Here is a 17,008-nt window from a genome sequence, read left to right as displayed (position 1 = left end):
CTGATTTGCACAACTATGCAAAAGGTAGGCAACAGCAGGGAGACCGAGGTACCGAGACGGAGCATCACTTGTCTGTGATCACATAAAAAAAGGAAAAAAAAAATAACGGCACTTTCCAGTCTTTACTTTCCGTGAGAAGAACCCAAATGTAGTACTGTTTCCTCAACATCAGGATTAAAGAGCATTTACATAGGGTTGGGCTTCCCTGGTGGCTCAGAGGTTAAAGTGTCTGCCTGCAATGCAGGAGACCTGGGTTCGATCCCTGGGTTGGGAAGGTCCCCTGGAGAAGGAAATGGCAACCCACTCCAGTATTCTTGCCTGGAGAATCCCAGGGATGGGGGAGCCTGGTGGGCCACAGTCCACGGGGTCGCAAAGAGTCGGACGCAACTGAGTGACTTCACTTTCACTTTACATAGGGTTGTGTGTCAGTCACTCAGTCACGTCTGACTCTTTGCGGACCATAGCCCACCAGGGCCCTCCATCCATGGAACTGTCCAGGCAAGAATACTGGAGTGGGTTTCCATTTCCTTCTCCAGGGGATCTTCCCAACCCAGGGATTGAACCCAGGTCTCCCACATTGCAGACAGGCTCTTTACCATCTGAGCCACCAGGGAAGTCCATGCTGGCCTATGTTGTCTCCAAATGCCTCACCTTGTCACACGCTGAGTCTTGCTCTCAGTCCCACATCCTGACCACAGATAAGCCTACCAGCAGTGATTTTGTCCTGATGAAAAGTTCTTAACTGTGCACATGAGTCCAGATGATGAAGTCTGACTCTGTTGGGATATGTGAGAACTTCAAACACACTTTTAGGAGGACTGCTATTTAAGAGTCTTAGGAACCTTTTTAGAATCTTAAGAACCTTCATGGAAATTTCCATGAAATGTCCAGCCTGCACTGATGTCACCTTTTTCCTTATGGCCCAGATGCTCATTACTTAGAATTCATGTAATTCAGTACTTGATTAGAAACAGTAATGATAACATTTACTGAGTACATACCATGTTCCAGGTAATCTACTATATGAGGCACCTGAGAATTTTTTGTTTCTATCTACTCGAAACAATCCTATGAGGTAAGTAGCATAGTCATCATGGATATAGACAGGTAAAGTCAGGCTCAGAGAGAGCAGGTCTCTTGCCCAAGGCCACACAACTAGTAAGTAACAGAGCCAAGACCTGCACCCAGGTGAATCTGGCTCCAAAGGCCAGGCTCTTCTCATTCTCTTACGGAACAATGGCATCTCTTAGTTACATCTCAGCTGTAATCAGCTCCTTGATCACATGGCTGATTTCATGAAAGAAACTGTACTCTAGCGGGGCGATAAGGTTTGAATGTGCTATCAGGAGAAACAAATTCAAGCTTCTGGGAGTGGACTGCTCCATCTCCTATAGACTGTGTCACCCGAGCAGGCTTCTTCCAACTGTTTCTGTACTTTTAGAGCCGGGGACTGGTCATGGCTTAGGATAAGCACTCAAGGACAGCATGCTCCCGTCTTGTTTATAAAAATAATAATAGTCATCTCTCTGAATTGTTGGTGGAATCAAGCAAGATGATGTTTCTGAATGTACTTTATACATGGGTAAGGGTTGTTCACTTCCTGATGGTCTAATCAGAGCTTAGCATCCTGTAGGAGCTCTGTAAATGCCGTAAAAATATTTTGCTTTGAACTAAAATCCTAGCATACTCTGTCTTCTCTCTCCTCTCCACTGACTCATGGCAAAATCTGCATAGACTCAGAGCAGTGGTCCTGACCTCCTCCTCCCTCTAAGTTCCCTCTTTCATCTTCCCAGCCACAGCTCCCACCTCCTGCCTCTTCAGACACATCAGCACGCCAGGCACGGCTGTGACTTCAGCTACAGGCCCTGTCTCAGACAGGGTTGGCAGCTGCCTCCTCTTATTGGCAGGACATTTATCATCTTGAGGAAAATATTGATGGATAAGAAACCCCAGACAGGCAGCGTGTCCCGCTGGGCATGCAGCTTTTGCTGCTTGGGAAGTGAGAGTTGAGGTATGGGTTCCAGGTCTTTCTGGAAGAATGGGAGGGTTGGTGGACCTGTGGTAAATAGCCTGTGCCCACAGGGAATTGACAAAATCCTAGCGATGGCTGTGTACTTGATAAACGTGAGTTAGACCTAAGTTCAACAGGTCCTTTGAATGAGGCCTGGAAGATGGAGGTCTTTTGTCCAAACCCTTCATTCCACAGATGGGATAATGGGATGCAGGGAGGGCTAGTGATCTGCTCAGCTTCACACAGCAAATGAGTGGCAAAGAGCAGATTAACAAAATCCATGGCTCAAGAGTCTCACATAAGAACACTGTCACTACCCAATGATGCCAATAAGATAACCCCCAAACCTCTAGTCAGTGGCAGTGAAAGTGTGGGTCACTCAGTCACATCTGATTCTCTGCGACCCCATGGACTGTAGGATGGCATCACTGACTCAATGGACATGACTTTGAACAAACTCTGGGAGATAGCGAAGGACAGGGAAGCCTGGCGCACTGCAGTTCATGGGGTCGTAAAGAGGTGGGCACGATTTAGCAGCTGAACAACAAGCCTCTAGTCAGGTGAAATGATCAGAGAAACTGGGAACTCTTGGTTCCCTTGGAAAATCAGGAAAAGGGAGGATTCTTTGACTTGATTTTCTTTCACAGCCCGTGTCCAGGGGGCACATGCTTTTAAAGATGAAGAGTGGTGGGAAGCTGGGCAGAGGATGTAACTTGATGAGGTGGTGCACGTCTCGGTAGCACTTGCCTGCCTCCCCTGACCATCCCCACACCCCGCCCTGTCATGTCCTCTCCCTGCAACCCTGGTTTGCCTTTCGCCTGCTGGCTCCTGCAGCCCTCTTCAGCCTCACTGTTTCTCACTCCCCAGCTTGCACCCCAAGGCCTGGACTTGTCCAGAGGAAGGAAGCAGCTCTCCAGGTGCCTGGATTTGGTACACATCACCCGTGCAGTCCACAAGTCTCTTTCAGGTCAGTGCCCCTTCTTGCCCCCCTGCACCCCCTCTGTCACAACACAAGTACTACAGTTACTCGCTATAAATGCAGCCAGTCGGCATCAGTTTTGGCAGGAGGGCAATGAGTGGTGGGTGTGGGGGCTGATACATCTGCCTTGTGGACTAATACCAAGCTTAATAGTATTAATTAAGTGTGAATTAAGATGCCTAAACCATCTTATCACACAGGAAATCTCATTCCCCCAAATCAGTACTTCTACAACTGCTTTTGTTTTCTTGGTTTACTGTAAAGACAGATTTTTTTCAATACCTTTGTTCTTAATATTGCCTAAGCCTTTTAAGTGTGCTAGGCATTCATCCATTCAACAATTATTTATTAAATACCTACAGTGTGGCAGATAGTCCCACTCAGTGTCATTAGGGCTGGTCAAGACCCAAATCTGCAAATAGTTGGAACAGATTTAGGGTAAAGTCCTTCTATTTTGGTTCCTCTTCCTACATTTGTACAATAAGATAATAGAAACACAAGTAAGTGTATATATAAGTGTGCAAGTGAACATGAATAGAAACCAATATGTTCAAGTTACTTAAGAACCAGCCAGGATTTCTACAGCCATTAGCTAACAGTCATAATCCTGAGACAATATCAATTCTTTTTATCATCAGCTTGGTTTCCATGGAGCCTTGCAGTGCTGCTAGTGAAGGCTGACAGTTATCACCATAAAGTAACTTTACAACTTTGTAATTTGTGGCTCTCTGCTGTCAGTAATATTAACAGCATTTCGAATTATGACTATAAACTTGACAACAGCAGATAAAACCCTTAGAAACCTCATTTAGGGGGATGAGGGAGGCTGGGGGAAGGTAGTGACATTTAGGTTTTCCAGCCTTGGGCAGAAGGTGCACTTGACTCTGCAGGTGGGAGGCAGAAGGGTCAAGGCAGGATTCATGAAGAGTAAGACAGCTCGGCTACTGTTGTCCAGATGATGGGAAACTATAAATATGTCAAGCCTGGGGGTGGGAGGGGTTACATACAGTGAGGCTATAGGGTGGGTAAGAGCTGGCTAGTGGGTCCCAGGCTCTGTAGGGTTTTGTCCTCCTGGAAGTAGAGGGAAACTGGGCTGATGGCAGAGTAGGGGAAAAAGCAAGACAAGTTCTACCAGGCAGAATTGAGAGAGTAGCCTGGGGCACATTATTTGACTTTCCTGGGCTTTACTTTTCCTATATGTAAAAGGGACTTATCTCAAAGGTCAAAAATCAAATGATTCTTTCTGTATCTGTCAGTCTGTCTGTCTGTCTATCTATCTAGCTATCTACCTACTTATTTACCTACCTACTTACCTAATGATTTGCAAATAAACTTGGAGATCTTCAACTTCTCATCTAAAGATAGAAAAATTTGAACCCAAAGGGAAACGAATTCCCCAAATCTACATGGCAAGTTGGAGGCAAAGCCAATCCCCCAATGCAGGGAGCCTGAGCCATCTCTAAAGCAGATCTCAACATTATCATCTTCACCATGGTTACTGCTACTGTTAGTCATACATTTACTCTGCCAGCCATTCAGTAAGCATTCGTATTTAAGGACCAGATTCTATTCCATGTCTGCACGGAGGGGGAAAAACAAATCCAACCGGTTTCAGTCCCATTTAGTCTCCTGTTACCAAAGCCTTCTTGTTGAAGTGTTTTCTGTTTGTTTACGAATCCTAACAAAGGCTTGACCTTGGCCATCACAAACAGGAACTGAGAAGTACCTGGGTGTGTTTCTGTGCCACCCATCAAGTCAGACCTGACTGCTTCCTATTCTTCTGCTTAAAAAATGAAGCCTCATCCCCAAGAAAGAAAATTAAGGCAGTACCCCTCTCCTCCTGCTAACCAGCCCAGCTCACATACATATTCTGGTAACTCATTGTTCTCTTAGTGAGCCAACTAGCAGATGCTGGTGAGGTCTGCTTCCATTTCATTCATTCTCTCATTCATTCACTCGCTGAGGGTCTACCTAGTACAGGCTTTAGCCAGAGAAGTAAAGTGATTTAACCAAGGCCACACAGCTTTATGAGAGCAGGGAGAGGCAGAAGCCATCCTGGAACTGGGATCGTGACTCCCAGCCCAGCATTCTTTTTACCAACTTAACGGAAAGTCCACCTTGCCTGTGCACACCAAGAAAATAACTTCCTTCATTATAACTCTACAGTAGCTTTTGAAAAGTCTGTCTGAAGCTCAGATATCTCCCCAGAACATTTGACCCACAGACCCATCTGCCTATCAGACATCTCCATTTGTATGTCACATGAGCCCCCTACACTTCAGTTCAGTTCAGTTCAGTCGCTCAGTCGTGTCCGACTCTTTGCGACCCCATGAATCGCAGCACGCCAGGCCTCCCTGTCCATCACCAACTCCCGGAGTTCACTCAAACTCACGTCCATCGAGTCAGTGATGCCATCCAGCCATCTCATCCTCTGTTGTCCCCTTCTCCCCCTGCCCCCAATCCCTCCCAGCATCAGAGTCTTTTCCAATGAGTCAGCTCTTCACATGAGGTGGCCAAAGTACTGGAGTTTCAGCTTTAGCATCATTCCTTCCAAAGAACACCCAGGGCTGATCTCCTTTAGGATGGACTGGTTGGATCTCCTTGCAGTCCAAGGGACTCTCAAGAGTCTTCTCCAACACCACAGTTTAAAAGCATCAATTCTTCAGTGCTCAGCCTCCTTCACAGTCCAACTCTCACATCCATACATGACCACAGGAAAAACCATAGCCTTAACTAGACGGACCTTAGTAACACAGTCCAAACCGAGCTCAGAATATCCCGCTCTCCAACCCCTTTCTCTAATACTCTGCATTTAAATGATTGGCCCCGCCATCTACCATGTTGTTCAAGTCAGGAAACTGGGCATCTTCCTTGATTTCTTCCTTTACCCAGGCAATCAATAGAAATTCTACCAGTTAGATATTGGAACATGCTGTTAAGATGGAACTGTACTAGTCTTGGTTTTAGCTGAGATCTCAAGTCTGTAGATACCACTTTTTTTTTTGCTGACTCTTTTTTATAAATTTTTATTGGAGTATAGCTGTTTCATAGTGTTGTGTTAGGGTCTACTCTACAGCTATGCGTAACATCTATATTCAGCTATACGTCACATACATCCCCTCTTTTTTCAGATGTCCGTCCACTGAGTAGAGTTCCACGTGCTCTACATGTGGTTATGCATGTGCTTAGTCACTCCATCGTGTCCAGCTCTTTGTGACCCCATGGACTGTAGCCCACCAGGCTCCTCTGTCCATGGGGATTCTCCAAACAAGAATACTGGAGTGGGTTGCCATGCCCTCCTCCAGGGGATCTTCCCAACCCAGGTATTGAACCCAAGTTTCCCACATTGCAGGAGAATTCTTTACCGCCTGGGCCACCAGGGAAGCCCAATAGTTACACATAGTATCAATCGTGTATATATGTCAACCCCAGTCTCCCAATCAGAGAAGGCAATGGCACCCCACTCCAGTACTCCTGCCTGGAAAATCCCATGGACAGAGGAGCCTGGCAGGCTGCAGTCCATGGGGTTGCTGAGGGTTGGACACGACTGAGCGACTTCACTTTCACTTTTCACTTTCATGCATTGGAGAAGGAAATGGCAACCCACTCCAGTGTTCTTGCCTGGAGAATCCCAGGGATGGGGGAGCCTAGTTGGCTGCTGTCTGTGGGGTGACACAGAGTCAGACACGACTGAAGTGACTTAGCAGCAGCAGCAATCTCCCAATTCATCCCATCCTCGCCTTCCCCTTTGGTACCCATGTTTTTTTTTTTTTTTTTCTATATCTGGGTCTCTATTTCTGGTTTGTAAATAAGATCATCTATACCATTTTTTCAGATCTCACATATATGTGAAATTACCAGGCAGGACTTGGAAAATGAATCCAGAAAACCAGGTTTGTAAACTTCAGCTCTCCTTTAGACAAGAGGGCCACTAGAGGGCACAATGTCCCAATGGAGGTGAACCACTAGGTCACCAGACTGAGGTGGGATCCATAACAAGGGAACCCTGGCCCTCATCAGCAGCTTTCTAGCCCTGGGGCTGATGTATCTGAGGAATCTCACAGGCATTGCCCAGGCCCTCTCTGGGAGCATTCATCCCCAAAGACCTTCCCTTCCCTTTCCCCCTTTCCCTGATCCTGCTCAACCTCAGAGGGGTAAACATCTGGGGTTAGCCAGATGGGGTAAGGGGCTGCAAGTCAAGCCAGGGAAACAGGAGTCACTTTGAGCACCTGCCTGATGCCTGAGCTAGAGGATGGGAAGGTTTTAGCTTTGAAAAGGTTCAATGACTTTGATTGGACCAGACATAGTCATTGCTGAACTGAGACTGTCTTGTGACCAGAATTAATTAGAAAACTTTGAATTTCCTGAGAGTGACTGGGACGTCACGGGATCTGCAAGAGCTGTTATATCTCTGGATCTAGGTGTAGCATACACATGCATCTATCTGCAGGGTCAACAGGAGACAAAACATAATTGTACCTTGTGTGTACAGCTTGTTTAATATTCCTGTTACACAGTTCACAAATCTTTTTCCTTCTATTCATGGTCTGGTTCTGCCTATATTTATTTATCACCTGCTGTTTCTAGCCCAACCCAACTTCCTACCTTCCAGTACTATGGATGCACATCCTCTCTCTGGCATCTGGGCCCTCTCCTTTATGTCTCCCTCTGCCAGGAAGGCCGCTTCACCCTCTTCTGCCTGCATCACAGCCACTCTGGAGGTCTGAGACCTAGTTTCTTTCCCTCCAGGAAGTCTTCCTTCCCTCTTCTTCCTCCACATTCCTGCATGGTTAGAGAGCTCCCATGGGAGTCCCCAGCCAGCAGAGCTTCCCTCTGGCTGATCATTTACCCCTCTGCGCTGCTTCCTCTCCTCTCAAAACTGTCTCCTTTTTGAAGGCAGGGACCACGCCTTATTCATCTCCCTATTTTTAGTGTCTAGGGAGTTTCACGAGATGGATGAGTAAATAAATGGTATCTCCAATGTTTGCTATATGCTTCAGAGGACATGTGCAAGGCACAGAGTGGGCTGTGAATTGAGACCAAGACAATTAACTGAATTCTAAATCTCTGCATTTTCTCTTGGCTACACAGCCATTTCCTTCTCCTAGAGCCAGCATTTTCTGATTTCAAAGTGCCCACGGCTATAAGTGTGTGTGGAAAACAGTCTACTAAGGACCCTCGGTCTCTGTTCCCAATGTTTTTCTCATCCATATGTCAAAGAGCTATTTCCTTTTGGCTTGAAACCAGACCATAAACAAAGGCCAGAGAAACTCTGGGTTATTTTATGATTCCAGTTTAGCCTTTCTCTCTCTCTTTTTTAAAAAAAGTGTTTGAACAGAGCATTTTTATTACTTGGCAGGCCAATAAAATGTAAATAAGGTTTGCTGAAGAATGGCCCCAAATTCTCAGGAATTTAACATTTCACAACAACAACAAAAACAACAAGCCATGGGAAGGGAGGCGAGGGAACTAATATTTAACAGCACTGAGTAAACGCCTGTTATTTATCTGCTTTCTCCCATGTAGCCCTCCAAACAACGCTAGAGGGTAAATAATCATTATCCTCACTTTCCAGATGAGGGAACTGAGGTTAAATAACTAATGAGGGCCCTCAGCTAGAGAGATCCGAAGCAGAACTCACACCTGCACCACTGACCAGAGCTGTGTTCTTGCCACGGCCTGGACAGAGGCCACCAGCCAGGCCAGCAGACGCTAAGCATGGCTTTCTTTAGATTCTGTTGAAAGTTATCAATCTTCCTCCCAGAAAATGAACTCTGCATCTTTACTCACAGTTTCGCATACATTTTAGACAGCTCATAAGCTTTTCTTATAGCCCATCTCTAAACCCCTCAATTAAGAGCCCTTTAACTAAAGAATCGGAGAAGGCAATGGCACCCCACTCCAGTACTCTTGCCTGGAAAATCACATGGACAGAGGAGCCTGGTAGGCTGCAGTCCATGGGGTCACGAAGAATCGGACACGACTGAAGCGACTTAGCAGCAGCGGCAGCAACTAAAGAATGAAAGTAGCTATCGTCTTGATCAATCATCTACGATACTTTCGTACTGATTTTCCCTGTGGGATTTAAACTCATGCCTAAGGAGTCACTCAATCTTAAGACTCACATATGTCACAACTGTTGATTCTTGATATCAAGAATTCATCTAAGCAGAGAATTATAAAATTTTAGTTTGAGAATCAGCAAAATCTTAGAATATCAGGGCTGGAAGGGACCAGAATAGAGGCAAGTCCACATATAATTTCATTCTGCAGCTCTGACAGGTTGGAGATATCAGACACTGAGCCTAAGAAAAAGGACAGGGCCTGCTTGAAGCTACCCAGTAATATCGATGGAATCAAGATTCAAACCAACACAACATTGTAAAGCAATTATCCTCCAATTAAAAAATTAGTTAATTAATTTTTAAAAAGAAAAAAAAAAAGATTCAAACCCCGGTTGCTGGCTTTCAAGATCATCTGGTTAAAGGATAATCTTTGGAAGCAAACTCATGTAGTCTGCATGGGGCTGAGAAAACTGGGGACAGAAGAACATTTGCTGAGTACCTATCAGGTGTCAGGCAGGCCAGGGGATTTGTATCATTGCACTCCTCTGATAATTGTGCAAAATTAGTATTATTATTTTTATATTACAAATAGGAGGACAGGCTCAGAGTGGTGAGGTAACTAGCCCAAGGTCACACAGCTAGGGAAGCATCAGTGACTGTGTCCATTGCTATATTATCCTGATATAGTAGAGGAGGAGAGTCAGAGAGCAAGAGCTTGGTAATGTTTAGCTGGGGCTTTTCCAGAGAGAAAAATTAAGCTGACAGATATATATGCCCTGGGCTTCTCTGGTGGCTCAGATGGTAAATAACCTGCCTGAAATACAGGAAACCTAGGTTTGGTCCCTCGGTCAGGAAGATCCCCTGGAGAAAGAAATGGTGACCCATTCCAGTATTCTTGCCTGGAGAATTCCATGGACAGAGGAGCCTGGCAGACTATAGTCCATGGATTTGCAAAGAGTCAGACACGACTGAGCAACTAACACCAACCAACACTGATGCATATGGTCTGGAGTGAGAGGTGGTGGACACTGCTGTGGGCCTGGGTGAGATATCCTTCAGGATTCCCCGCCTCCCCCAGCCCTTCCCTGATCTTTCTCTCACTCAGCATCTTCTGATAGTTAATGTGGCCTCTGTGGTTCCCAAGGCTGAGAACGGGACACTCTAGATGACAGACATAAAAAACTTCATCATGGGAATCGCACATGCCCACTCACTGTGTGAGTCAGATGGTGTTCTGAGGTCTAGGTTCTCAATTGTGGTGACCCCACCAAGATTTGCCCCATGAACCTTACCAGCACAACCCCTGGCCTCTTGGTCTAACAGCCCCAACTATTTTCTTTCACATAAATGTGAGTCCTCATTTTCAGTTACATGCTCTAATCCATTGTTGTTGCTCAGTCACCCAGTTGTGTCCGGCTCTTTGAGACCCCATGGACTGCAGCCAGGCCTCCCTTCCCCTCACTACCTCCCAGAGTTTGCCCAAGTTCACAGCCATTGCATCAGGGATGTCATCCAGCCATCTCATCCTCCGTCTCCCTCTTCCCCCTCTGCCCTCAGTCTTTCCCAGCATCAGGGTCTTTTCCAATGAGTTGGCTTAATATTCAGAGCCTAAGGTGCACACTCCTGTGCATCACTTCACTTAACATCCGTGCAGCTCAGTGAGGTTAAGTATGAACTAGGTCCTCCTGCACAGACAGGGCACTGAGGTGCAGTGAGGTTACACAACTCGCCCAAGGTGATGCAACCAGTGACCGTCTGAAGCTGGATTCGAACCTGATTTGTCTAAACAGAAAGTCTGCTCTCTTTTCACGAATATCTGTTGAGTTCCCATGGCAGGGGTTAAGAAAGCAGGAAGGCTCTTGGTGCCTTTGTGAAGGAGACACGGCTTGCCTCAGAGAGCTTGGAGGACTTGCTGAAGGGCACGCTCGGGGACGATGCTGGTGTTGTCATCAGATCCAGGTCTCCTGACTCCCAGTCTGGAGGACATCCTCCCAGACCATATTGCCATTCCTATCAGACCATGTAATTTCTTTTTCTGATTGGGACACGAAGCCAACAGCCAACAAGGATCACAATCTGTCTGCCTGAAGTCTCCCTCTGCTAGGAGATGAAGGCTTTAAAAAAAATGCATTTCAAACAAGAACTAGGTTAAATCACGCTTGTGTGTGTTGACTCGGCCTGCACGTCCTTGGAGAAACTCCAGGTTCCTCTTCTCCTCCCCTGGATGGCAGACGAGGCTGGGTGGCTCCAGCAGCACGGTGGCCTGCTCAGCTTCTGCTCTGCCTCACTACCCACCGCCCTGAACCCCTTCCAGTGACTAGCTCCTGGTCCCCACCAACATCCCCATCCCAGTGCTGACCAAGTCTTCCCAGCTCCACTTTCTAAACATTGCACGGCACCACTCAAGTCTAGTCCTGAGTCATCTCCCAGCTGGATTGTCATAACAGCTCCCAGCATGCCCCTGCCTACAGCCTTCTCTAATCTGTCCTTCCCACTGCAGCCAGAGGCTTCCCACTGCTCTTTAGAGCCCTTCTACTGCTCTCCATCGCCTCATGTTCCTTCTAGTTCAAATTCCTCACAGGCTGCCATTTTGGTCTCATCTCCTGCATCTGCAGTCCTTCAGCCATAACGCACCTGTCACAGCTCCTACAGCCCACTTCCCTCTCTGTCTGAGATGCCCTCCCTTCAACAACCCATCCCAGGCAATCTGCCTAATTTCTATTCAATTTAAAAAAGTCAGTTTAGATGTCGCTTCTGCTGTGAAGACTTCCCTGACCTACTGAAACTGTGTTTGAGCCTCCTCTTACCTCTATGGGTAGATATTTTTGTCTTCAGGATGTTCACTGCTATTAATACAACCCCTGTGCTTAGAACTTTACCTGGCTTATGGCAGACACTCACTGTGTATTTATTTTTTAATAGGAGTATAATTACTTTACAGTTTTGTGTTAGTTTCTGCTGTACAACAACGTGAATCAGCTATGTGTATACACATGTCTCCACCCTCTTGCCTTCCCCTCTACCCTATCGCATCCCTCCAGGTCATCACAGAGCATCAGCTGGACTCCCATGCTATACAGCAGCTTCCTACTAGCCATCTGTTTTACACATGGTGGTGCACATGTTTTTAAATGGACATTTCCCACGGCTCTCTGGGGTTCCTCCACAACAGGACTTACTATACAGACTATAAGTGCTCCTTTTCTTTATCCAGCTCCCAAGTAGACCAGAAGTTCTGTGAGTCAGGGACCATGGCTTCTTGGTCAATATTTTACCCCAGTGCTTAGTAGGATTCCTAGAATGCACTAATGGTGTATTAACATTTGATGAACAAGGGTTGGGTGTTGAGAGGAGGAAACCTTGGGTCTAGGCCAAGGGAGGGACATTCTGCCAAGAAATTCATTTGCTTCCAACACAAAAGCATGTTGGAGGTGCTGACATAGAATAGGAGAACCCATCAAATTGGACATCAGACGTTGGCCACAAACTAAGTACAGGTCACCTCTGGAGGGACCCTCATGTCACTGAGATGAGTCACATGTGGGATCCCTTAGGTGCAAATGCTCAAACTCTTCTTCCAGGCAACTCCTTCTATTTCCTTTGTCCTGACACCAAAGGCCAGCCAGGCAGGGGCAGTGGGGAATGTGTCTAGGTGTGGAGCGCAGCAGTTAGCGGATCCTGGGGAAGCCATGTGCTGCACACCATCAAGTTGTGTGTGTGTGTGGTGGGGGGGAGGGTTGCACTGTGGCACACAGAGATGGCCAGAACTTTGGAAAGCAAGGGTCTTCTGATGTAGAGCAGAGCCTACTCCATTGGTCTGTGAGTCAGGTGGTCATTAAAGCAGACTTCAAGGTGACTGTAAGGGGACTCTCCCCCAGTTCTTACCACGATCTCTACATTGTTGTACTGGATCTAGAATACTGGTCTAACACCTGGTCTGCCAACTACTTTCCCCTCCCTCTGAGGACATCACCCTGCCCTCCATGTTCCCTGCGAGGACACACACACATGTGTGTTCATCCCTGAGCCATGAGGGTGCAATGGACACCAGAAAGGAAGCTTTCCTGCGCAGAGTGTGGTGAGCACTCCATAAACTCTCCCCATGGTTGAAGGAGGATGCCCACTTCTGGGGAGACAGAGTCTGTATACAGAGAGTTAATATCATCCTTTTCCTTTCTTCTCCATCAGCTATAATTCTTTCTCCGAGAAACTAAGTGTTCAGAAAGGAGACATGGATCGATCCAAAACAGAAGGGTAAAGATAAGCAGAAACTGTCAAAATCGGTCACAACCCCTTATGTAGTGACCTTGAAATGAAAATCGACACTCAGGAACCTAGAATTACTAAACAGTTCCTAAAAAATCAAGCAAGCTAGAAGGCAACCTCTAGTTTGATCATGACACACTTGGGGGTTCTTGTGGACATTTTACGAGTAAGCCAAGAGGAAAAGTGAGTCGGCAAAGGAAATGAAAAGGCAGAGAGAAAGATATTCAGAGGCTGAGTGGGAAGGTGGTGAAGGTGGAAGGAGGCTGAGGGGAGAAAGACAGGAAAGGAGGGTGGGAGTGGGAGAAAGTAGAGAAGGGAAGGGAGGAACACATCAAATGAAGCAAGAAGGGGAGACAGAAGGAAATGGGACAAGGTGGGGACAGGCAAAAGCGAAAGCAGTGAGTGGAAAGGAGAGAAGGGGAGGGAGCTGGAGCACAGAAAGATGGAAGGTGAAAAGAGGTTTGTTCTAGAGGCCAGATTTGTGGTTGCCAAGAGGGTGGAGGAGGGAGAGGGACAGACCGGGAGTTTGGCATTGGTAGATGCAAGCTATTATGCTCAAAATGGATAAGAAACAAGATCCTACTGTATGGCACAGGGAATTATATCCAGTCTCTTGGGATAAGCTATAACGGGAAAGAATACTTCAAAAAAGAATGCATAAATGTCTATCTATACAAGTCACTTTGCTTATTGGTAGAGATTGGCACACACTGTAAATCAACTATGTTTCAATAAAAACTAAAACAAATTTTAAAAACCTAAAAAAGAGATATATTCAGGGTGAGAAAGAAGAGATCAAGACCAAGTCAAGGTCTTCCTCAGCAGGCTCGGGATGAGCTTCTGGCCTGTGTGCTTACATACCTTAGATGATGGAAGACTCACTCTCTTGTTGGGGGCAGAGGAGAGAAAGAGAGATAGGCCAGCACAGGTATGGGTGGGTCATGGGTCCAGGTGCCTGAGGAACACTTGAGGTGTAGGAGAGACATATGGGGAAGGGTGTCCATTAGGAGGGCAGGAGGCAAATAGAACAATCCAGAGATGATACCAGCAGGACCAGCCATGGCTACCCTCACCCCAGGATCTCAAACCTCACCTGAGCTGGAGACCAGATTCCTGAGGCATCTGGTAAATCCTGGCAGACCTGGGTACTCTCAGCTGGATGTGAGCTGGCCCAGGGCTGGGGGAGCGGAAAGGGGAAACTGCAAGGATACAGGCTTCCTCCGTGTAGGGCACAGCAGCTGTGGTGCCGCCGATGATGTAGCTGTAGAAGGAAACCTCGAGGGTGTAGCAATAAGAAGTGTGGTCCAGCAGCCCACCGAGGAAGCGACGGCCAGTTCCTGCCTTCACGGCATCCCGGTTGAAGGACGTGCTAGACTGTGAGAGACAAAAAATGGAGAAGAGAATCAGGGCGGGACACCTGCAGGCTCTGGGACCTTGAGCGAATCTTACAGCAACTCTGAGTCTCAGCTTCCTCATCAGAAAAGTTTGATATGAATCCCAATTTGCAGGATTACTATAAAGATGGGTTACACAGACAATTAAATGAAAGCATTCAGCACGCTTCTTAGGTTAGTAACTGCCATTTCCGTTACTCTGATGACAAAGGCGCATATAGTCAAAGCTATGGCTTTTCCAGTAGTCATGTAGGGATGTAAGAGTTGGACCATAAAGAAGGCTGTGCACCAAAGAATTGATGCTTTTGAAATGTGGTGTGGAAAAGACTCTTGAGAGTCTCCTGTAGTGCAAGGAGATTAAACCAGTCATTCCAACCCTGAATATTCATTGGAAGGACTGTTGCTGAGATCCAATACTTTGGCCACTGGATGCAAAGAGCAGACTCACTGGAATAGACTCTGATGATGGGAAAGATTGAAGGCAAAAGGAGAAAGGGGTGGCATAGGATAAAATGGTTAGATAGCATCACTGACTGAATGGACATGAAGCTGAGCAAACTCTGGGATATAGCGGAGGACAGAGGAGCCTCTTACAGTCCATGGGGTCACAAAGAGTCGGACATGACTTGGCAACTGCACAATAGCAACAAAGAGAACAAACGCCAGAGGTCCGTGAAAGCAGACGCCGGGGCCAGGGCCTGACTCTGGCCGGTGCTCCGTGAGTATCTTCTCTTGTTAAAACTGGAGTCAGATCAGCTAAACAAAGGCCAGCTCCTCAGACAAAGCGAGTGCGGTCTTTTCCAAGAGTCTCCCTCACTGACAGGTGACAAGCTGCTTGCAGGCATGGGCAGAGCTTGTTTACGTCTGTCTTTATCACCCACACAAGACACAGCACAAGTAGGTGTTCTGTGAATGTTAAAGCAAATCTAACTCAGTGAAAGACAGGGTGGCAATGGGAAGGAGGGGGTGGTCTGGGGAGGGGACCTGGGGCTGGCTGACAGCCAGCTCTTGACTCACGTAGGAGAAGTCCTCGGCATTCTGGCAGAGGAGCTTGGGGAAAACCGCCTGCCTCTGGAACCGCTCTTCATCCTCAAAGATGTTGCCATACATGAAACCATTCATCATGGTGGAGTGGGCGTGGATATCAATATAAAACTCCAGGCTTGTTTTCTGTTGAGAGAAAGGATAACAAATGAGATGTCAGGGCCACGGAGTTTGCCTTAAACACGTGTGCACACGCACACACGCACACGATTTCCTTTTGAGCTAGCCCTCTGTCTACTCGGTTGTAGCAACGTGAGGGATTGAGAGCAGCGAGGATCAATCTCTGCTTATTTCGAACACCATCTGTCTTCAAGGTCTCAGAGCACTACCATTAGCAGTCCTCTTTCGAGGTCTTCTGAAGTAATGCTACCTACCCAGAACAGTAAACGCATTTATAACTAAAGGCTTTAGCTGAATTTGCTTCTCTAATGAGAAATACCTTCAGGTAACATTATTATATTTATATTGGGCCTGCTAATGGTTTTGCCCCAACTGGGTCAATTTCTAACAGAGGGAGTCTGGGGTAAACTAAATCATGTACCCTCTTTGAAATTTTTATTTTCAAAATGGGTATTTTAATTCCAACCCCGGAGAGTTAGAGTGGGAATCCAACTCAGCAACAGTCATTCCTATCATTCACTGCATGGTAATGCACGCCAGATTCCATTCTGGGGGCTTCACATAGGACATCTTAGTTCATTCTGCTATTTAACCTCATTTCATGATGCCACACCTACTCCACAGTAGTATATAGTGTGTGTGAAAAGTAACCTTGCAATTTATAAAGATGATTGTAACTAGTCTTTCTCTGCTCTCTGCTCACACTCCCTATTTAAGGGACTCCCTACCTTGATACAGTATTATTTATTAACCTTCTCATTTATGAGCTCCCTGAAAGTAGAAAGAGTGTCTGGAAAGAACCCAGTGTCCGTTCCTGAAGGATGCTCAGTAGCCAGATGCAGAATGACTAAATAAACCACTCAGAGGGATAACTTCAGACACTGGAACAGACTGGCAGGAACTGGGGAACTCTCAGGCCCTCAAAGGGCTTCCCAGGTGGCTCAGTGATAAAGAATCTGCTTGCCAATGCAGGAGATGCAGGAGACTCGGGTTGGATCCCTGGGTCAGGAAGATCCCCTGGAGAAGGAAATAGCAACTCACTCCAGTATTCTTGCCTGGAGAATCCCATGGACAGAGAAGACTGGTGGGCTACGGCCCGTGGGGTCACAGAGAGCAGGACATGACTTAA

The 17,008-nt window shown here is 46.7% G+C and overlaps 1 protein-coding gene across 1 annotated transcript in view; it reads right to left on the bottom strand.

Annotated features, from left to right (window-relative positions):
* The window catches only part of AGBL4 (AGBL carboxypeptidase 4), a 1,470,506-nt gene that overhangs the window by 41,616 nt on the left and 1,411,882 nt on the right, over nucleotides 1-17,008 (bottom strand). The window contains exons 10-11 of the mRNA XM_068961620.1: nucleotides 15,733-15,885; nucleotides 14,533-14,695 (exon numbers count right to left, since the gene is read on the bottom strand). Coding sequence (XP_068817721.1) covers nucleotides 14,533-14,695; nucleotides 15,733-15,885 — 316 coding nt within the window. The remainder of the gene's footprint in view (nucleotides 1-14,532; nucleotides 14,696-15,732; nucleotides 15,886-17,008) is intronic.

The sequence above is a fragment of the Capricornis sumatraensis genome, chromosome 2, assembly GCF_032405125.1.
Source record: "Capricornis sumatraensis isolate serow.1 chromosome 2, serow.2, whole genome shotgun sequence".
Classification (NCBI taxonomy): domain Eukaryota; kingdom Metazoa; phylum Chordata; class Mammalia; order Artiodactyla; family Bovidae; genus Capricornis; species Capricornis sumatraensis.
This window is presented reverse-complemented; position numbering and strand designations above follow the sequence as displayed.